This window comes from Aedes albopictus, chromosome 2, assembly GCF_035046485.1.
Source record: "Aedes albopictus strain Foshan chromosome 2, AalbF5, whole genome shotgun sequence".
In the NCBI taxonomy this organism is placed as follows: domain Eukaryota; kingdom Metazoa; phylum Arthropoda; class Insecta; order Diptera; family Culicidae; genus Aedes; species Aedes albopictus.
The window spans coordinates 242049413-242057063 of NC_085137.1; the positions used below are offsets into that span (position 1 = coordinate 242049413).

General features: G+C 50.7%; 1 protein-coding gene across 1 annotated transcript; it reads left to right on the plus strand.

Moving 5' to 3' along the window:
* Positions 1-1561: 1561 nt before the first annotated feature.
* LOC134287985 (uncharacterized protein K02A2.6-like) lies at positions 1562-6607 on the plus strand. The gene has a single exon (XM_062851409.1). The coding sequence runs from the start codon at positions 1975-1977 to the stop codon at positions 6571-6573; it is 4599 nt and encodes a 1532-aa protein (XP_062707393.1). The 5' UTR covers positions 1562-1974; the 3' UTR covers positions 6574-6607.
* Positions 6608-7651: the final 1044 nt, after the last annotated feature.

A 7651-nucleotide genomic window follows, 5' to 3' on the forward strand; every position in this document is an offset into this window, starting at 1 on the left:
TCTAGGAGAAATCACCGTAGAAAACTAAGAAAGGAATCCCGAAGGAGTTCCAGGAGGAGTGATTCCATGAGGATTGTTTGAAAGAATGAAAGGAAGAATCTCCGAAGGAAATCTAAGACGAATCACCAAAGGAATTCCAGGAGGAAACCCCGAAGAAATTCCAGGAGAAATCCACGAAAAAAAAACCAGGAGGATTTAATGAAGGGAGTTCGAAGGAATCCCCAAAGAAATTCCAGATTTTTTTTGAAGGAATTCGAGAAGAAATCTTCAAAGTATTTCTAGGAGGAGCCATCGAAAAATATCCAGGAGAAATCCTCGTAAGAATTCCATAAGAAACCCCTGACATAATTTCCGGTTCCCGCAGGAATTTCTAGAGGAAACCCCGAAAGAATTCCAGGAGAAATCTCCGAAAAAAATCGAAGAGGAATCCCCGACGGAATATCAGAAGAAATCCCCTAACAAATTTCAGTAGAAATCCCCGAAGGAACTCTAGAAGGCATCCTCGAAGTAATTTAAGGAGGAATCTTCGAATTAATTCCAGGAGGAATCCCTAAATGAATTCCAGAAGGATTCCCCGAAGGAAGTCCAGGAGAATTTTCTGAAGGTGGTCCAGCAGGAATATCCGACGATATTCCTGGAAGAATTCCTGAATCAATTCCTGGAGATATTCCCGAAGAAATGAATGGAGAAACCCCTGCAAGAATCCCAAAGGAAACCCCTGAAGGAATTTTGGGAGGATTCTCCGAAAGACTTCCAAGCGAAAAACTCGAAGGATTTTCAAGAGCAATTCCCACAAGAAGTCCCAGAGGAATCCCTGAAGGAATTCTAGGAGAAATCACTGAAGCAATTCCAGAAGGAAATCCCAAAGGAATTCCAGAAGGACTCCTGAAGGAATTCCATGAGGAATTACTGAAGAAAATAAAGGAAGAATCTCCGAAGGAATTCTAAGAGAAATCATCAAAGAAATTCCAGGAGGAAACCCCGAAGAAATTTCATAAGAAATCCACGTTAGAATATCAGAAGAAAGCCCCGAAAGAATTTCAGGAAGAATCCATGAAGGATGTCTAAGAGGAATACCCGAAGGAATTCCAAAAGGAATCCCCAAAGGAATTCCAGGAGACATTGCAGAATGAATTCTAGGAGGAATCCCCGAAGGAAATACAAGAATTCCTGAATGAAATGCAGAAGAAATCCCTGGAAGTATTCTAGGTGTAATCTCCGAAAGAATTCTATGAGAAACCACCAAAGAAATTTGACGGAATATTAGAAGGAATCCCCAAAAGAATTTCAGAAGGAATCCTCGAAGGAAGTCTAGGAGGAATCCCCGAAGAAATTACAGGAGAATACTCGAAAGAATTCCGGTAGGAATATCCACAGGATTTTCAGGCGGAATCCTCAAAAGCGAAATCCAGAGGATGTTTCCGGGTAGGGGGAAGGATTTGCAGGAGTTATTCTCTAAAGAATTCCAGAAGGAAATGCTTGAGGAATTCTTGTAGAAACTCTATGAAAGATCCCTCAAAAATATCCTTGAGATATGCCTGATTATAATCCTAAGTACCAGCTCTATTAAGAGGGGAGATGTTGTGGACAACCCGATTGCGGTGTACCGCGCCGCTGAGCTCGCACAAGACAGAGCACTACTGTCGTGCGCGATGCAATGGAAGCGCATCAATGTATTTTAATTTGGTTGTCGTTTGTGCTCTGTGTCTGTGTATTGTTGTCCATAGTAGTTTAGTTTGTTTACGTCTCGCGAATAAATAGAATGTACCCTTTTAACGTGTCGCGAATAAAGTTTTTAATTAGTTAATCGTGCGCGTTTTATTCCCTGATGTAGGGACACCGGTCCGAACACCGTCCGGTAACCGCGGTACAAAAGTGGCGACGAGAATTCTCGAGTGAGAGTGGATTTTCGCAGTGAAAAAAATCGACTGCACCATTCCGTCACCCGCGCGAAAGAAACGCAAACGGAGTGCGATGGCTGACGAAGATCGCGAAAGTGCGCGAAATGGTGTCGACCCCCCGGGAGTGAGTAATCATCGCCAGGCAATTAACCAGCCTATCATCCCGGCGGCGGCGGCGGTGGTCCATCAGCAGCAGCAGCAGCAGCATCCAATCTACGTCCCCGTCGTGTCAACACACCAGCATCAGCCGTTCATTCCCGTTTCTACCGCCCAGCAGCATCAACAGTATGTACCCTTCCCACCCCACCAACCGCAACCGCAAGCCCCCCACACCGGTAATGAAGCTCTGCTCATTCAAATCGTGCAAATGATGCAGCAGCAGTTGTCGCAGCATAACGAGTTGATGGCCCAGCTCGTCCAGCGGCAAAATCATACCGACGACCAGCAGCAACAGCTCCTTCGTGGCATGACGTCGCCAATCAACGTACAGGTACCACCCAACCCGGAACAAATCCTTGATTCCCTGGCGAGCAACATTAAGGAATTCCGGTACGAGGCCGAAAGCAACGTCACTTTCGCGGCGTGGTACTCGAGATACGACGATCTCTTCGAGAAGGATGCTGCTAGGCTCGACGACGAAGCAAAAGTACGCCTACTAATGCGTAAATTGGGCTTAGCGGAGCACGAAAGGTATGTGAGTTACATTTTACCTAAATTTCCGAAGGAATTCACCTTCGAGCAGACGGTGACCAAACTAAAGTGCCTTTTCGGTGCGAAAGAATCGGTAATCAGCCGACGATACCGATGCCTGCAAATTGCGAGAAATCCCTCTGAGGATCACGTAGCTTTCGCATGCAGGGTCAACAAAGCTTGCGTCGAGTTCGAGCTAGGCAAGCTCAGCGAGGAGCAATTCAAGTGCTTGGTCTACGTGTGCGGCCTGAAGTCGGAGAATGACGTCGAGATTCGAACGCGCCTCCTCACCAAGATTGAGGACAACAACGACGTCACACTAGAGCAACTCTCCGAGGAGTGTCAGCGGCTTTTCAACCTGAAGCATGACAGCGCGATGATCGAATCGGCGACTCCTTACGGCCAAGTCCAAGCAGTGCGCAAGTTTGGTGGGAAGCGGTTCAACAAGCGTGACCGAGAAGTGAAGCGTCCTTCCAGCGACACCGGGAAGAAGCCAAATACTCCGTGCTGGCTTTGTGGTGCGCTCCATTACGTCCGGGACTGCAGTTATAGGAATCACAAGTGCTCCGATTGTGGCCAATTCGGACATCGTGAGGGATACTGCGAGAGTGCCAAGCCCCAGAAACCAGGACATAGACGCTTCAGGAAACCCGACGTGTCGAGCAAGGTGGTAGTCGTCGACGTGTGCAGCGTGCAGCAGCGACGCCGTTTCGTCTCCGTTGGCCTTTCAGGAACGAACATTCGGCTGCAACTAGACACCGCCTCCGACATCACCGTCATCAACCGAGAAACATGGCGGAAACTCGGCAGCCCGGCTCTAACGCCGGCCACAGTGAACGCGAGGACAGCCTCCGGCAACATTCTATCGCTCGACGGAGAATTCGAGTGCGACGTCACCATCGGAGAAAGCACGCAGCGCGAAGTGATCCGCGTCACCGAGAAACAAATTCTTCTGCTCGGTTCCGATCTGGTGGACAGCTTCAACCTCTGGTCCGTTCCCATGGACACCTTCTGTTGCCACGTGTCAGGCTCTCCCACGTCTACCGCTGCACTCAAGTCGACCTTTCCCAAGGTTTTCAGCGACCAGCTCGGCTTGTGCAGTAAAACCAAAGTGAAGTTGGAGCTGAAAGAAAGTGTCCGACCTGTCTTCTGCCCGAAGCGTCCGGTGGCGTACGCAATGTACGATGCCGTCGACCAGGAGCTCGACCGACTGGAGAAACTCGACATCATCACTCCGGTCGACTATTCCGAGTGGGCAGCTCCCATCGTCGTAGTCCGCAAAGCCAACGGGTCGATCCGAATTTGCGGAGACTACTCCACGGGTTTGAACGCCGCTCTCCAACCAAACCAATACCCGCTTCCACTTCCGGACGATATCTTCGCCAAGCTTTCCGGCTGCACGGTCTTTAGCCAAATCGATTTGTCCGACGCTTTCTTACAAGTGGAAGTCGACGAACAGCACCGCAAGTTGCTCACTATCAACACGCATCGTGGCCTGTACTCCTACAACCGCCTCCCGCCGGGTGTGAAAGTTGCACCTGGTGCTTTCCAGCAGCTCATCGACACAATGCTAGCCGGCCTGGAGTGTACTTCCGGCTATCTCGATGACGTCATCATCGGCGGTAAGACAGAGGAAGAGCACGATCGCAACCTGCGGGCCGCCTTGAAGCGAATCCAAGAGTTCGGCTTCACCATTCGAGAGGACAAGTGCACGTTTCGGAAACAGCAAGTGCAGTACGTCGGGCATGTCGTGGACAGTCGCGGACTCCGTCCGGATCCAGCTAAAATCGAGGCGATCACCAAGCTTCCGCCTCCCACCGATGTTTCCGGAGTACGGTCCTTCCTGGGGGCCATCAACTATTACGGCAAGTTCGTCCCCAACATGCGCAAGCTACGATACCCGCTCGACAATCTCCTCAAAGCAGACGCGAAGTTCAAGTGGACTCCGGAGTGCCAGCAAGCGTTCGAGCAGTTCAAGCGAATCCTCTCCTCGGATCTTCTCCTCACGCACTACGATCCGAAGCGGGAGATCATCGTTTCCGCCGACGCTTCTTCCGTTGGACTAGGGGCAACGATCAGCCACAAGTTCCCCGACGGCACCGTCAAGGTCGTCCAACACGCATCCCGAGCACTCACGAAAGCAGAACAAGGCTACAGTCAGCCCGACCGTGAAGGTTTGGCCATCGTCTTCGCCGTTACGAAGTTCCATAAGATGCTCTTTGGCCGGCATTTCCGGCTCCAAACCGACCATCAGCCTCTGCTCCGGATCTTCGGGTCCAAGAAAGGTATACCAGTCTACACTGCCAACCGCCTTCAACGCTTCGCCCTACATCTGCTGCTGTACGATTTCGACATCGAATACGTGCCCACCCACAAGTTCGGCAACGCGGACCTGCTTTCCCGGTTGATCGACCAACACGTGAAGCCCGACGAGGACTACGTTATCGCTAGCGTCAACCTAGATGAAGATCTCAGGTCAGTTATTTCTAGTTCCCGTAAAATGTTGCCTCTCCATTTCAGAGCCGTCGCGCAAAGCACCCAAGCAGACCCACTGCTCCGCCAAGTCTACCACTACGTCCAAAACGGTTGGCCCCAGTCAAAACTAGCCGGGCCCGATCTCCAACGGTTCCAATCCAGGCAGGAATCGCTCTCCGTGGTAGATGGGTGTCTCTTGTTTGCGGAACGGCTCGTCATCCCGTCGCTGCATCGTAAGCGCTGCTTGGAACAGTTCCATCGCGGCCATCCCGGAATGCAGCGAATGAAGGCCCTCGCTCGAAGCTACGCCTACTGGCCCAGCATGGACACCGACATCACCGACTTCGTCCGAGCATGCCAGCAGTGTGCGTCCGTAGCAAGATCACCTCCTCACTCTCCGCCGATGCCGTGGCCCAAAGCGACCGCTCCGTGGCAACGCGTCCACGTCGACTATGCCGGTCCGATCGAAGGCGAGTACTACCTCCTCGCAGTCGACTCGTTCTCCAAATGGCCGGAGATCGTCCAGACAAACCGTATCACCTCAGCGGTGACAGTTTCTATTCTCCGTGGGTTGTTCGCTCGGCTGGGTATGCCCGCTACGTTGGTCAGCGACAACGGTACCCAATTCACCAGCGCTGAATTCGCCGAGTTCTGCACCTCCAACGGCATCGAACATCTCACGACGGCCCCGTTCCATCCGCAATCGAACGGTCAAGCGGAACGTTTCGTGGACACCTTCAAGCGGGCCGTGAAGAAAATCCGAGAGGGGAGAGGATCGATGCAAGAGGCACTGGATACCTTCCTCCTGACGTACCGAAGCACGCCCAACCGGGCTCTTCCAGACCAGAAGTCGCCATCCGAGGTCATGTTCGGGCGCAAAATCCGCACGTGCCTCGAGCTTCTGCGTCCTCCGCCGGTACGGACACCGGTGCCCACAACGAACGACTGCAAGCAACCGAGATCCTTCCACCGAGACGACCCCGTTTACGCCAAACTCCACGTTCGTAACGGTTGGAAGTGGGTTCCCGGTAAAATCATCGAGAAGATTGGAGACGTGATGTACAACGTGTGGGTCGAGAACCGCCGAATGTTGCGCTCGCACATCAACCAGCTCCGGAGTCGTATGGCCACTGACGCGACGCCGAAGCAATCCGCTGGTCAGGTCACCTATCGCCAGCATTCGCTACCACTCGACATCCTGTTGGGTGCCTGGAACTTGCCAAGCCATTCGCCAAGCACACCGACGTCAGCCACACCGCCGATCGCGCCAAGATCTGTGTCAGTCTCCAGTCCCGAGCCTACCCTGATAGGTTCCGAGCCGGCTTGTGCCTCGTCTACGCCACGGCACGAGCTCCCGGCAGTCCCGTCAACGTCTTCGTCATCACCAACATCAACATCGACCGATTTCGAGTCCGCTATCGAAGTGGAACCAATGGTAGAGCTACCTAGGCGTTCTTCACGTACCCGAAGGCCGCCAGTCAGGTTCGACCCCTACCAGCTCTATTAAGAGGGGAGATGTTGTGGACAACCCGATTGCGGTGTACCGCAATCGGGTTGTCCACAACACTAAGGAAATTATTGAAGGAACTCCTACAAGATTCCCTGAAGGAACTCCTGTAGGAAGACCTGAATGAGCTTCTAGAAAAATCTCTGATGTAACTCCTGAAAGCATCCGTGAGTCTTCCTGAAAAAATCGCAATCTACAATTTGAAAGAACCCCAACAATCCCTGAAATTCCTGGAGGAATCTCTGATGGAACTCCTAGAAAGAACTGCTGTAGGAATTTCTAATGGTGCTTCAGAAGGAATCCCTGCAGGAACACCTAGACTAATTTCTAAAGACCTCCTGCAGGAATTCCTGAAGAAACTTCTCACGGGATTTATTTATTTATTTATTTAATACTAATCTTCATCTGACTATGTCTTAATGATGTAAAAAAACACATACATAGATAGATAAAAGCAAATTTCAAAACAAAAGAGGAAAAACAACAATCATCAAAATTAAAATCAAACATGTAACTTAAAGCTGATGGTTCACTTGGGTTCGGTTTCGGAAGTGCATCGTGAAGTGTTGCTGCTGGATTCTTGATGGATCTTCAGGTGGCATTTATGAATCCTCCTGAAAGGATATTAAAAGGGACTTCTGGAAGGATACCTGAACGAACTTAGGGAACTTCTGATGGAATTCCTTATGAACACATGGAGGCATCCCTGAATCCTCCTGGAGCTATTAGGGAGACCCCTGAGCGCACTCCCGGAGAGATCGCCGAAGGAACTTCTGGAGCAATCCTTGAAGAACTCCTAAAAGAATCTTTGCATTTTTTTTTCTTGAGGCATCCCGAAGTAATTCCAAGAGGAATCCCCAAAGTAATTTCAGAAGGGATTCTTGAACAAATTCCAGGAATTTCTGATTGATCTCATGGAACAAATATCTGAGGAAACTCCTGGACTAGATCCTAGAGAAACTCCTGAAGCAACTTCTGAAGGAATTAATGAAGGAACTCTCAGGCTAATCTCTGAAGGACCTCCTATGAGCATTCCTGAAGGATCTTTTGGATGAATCTCTGATGTATCTCTAGTATG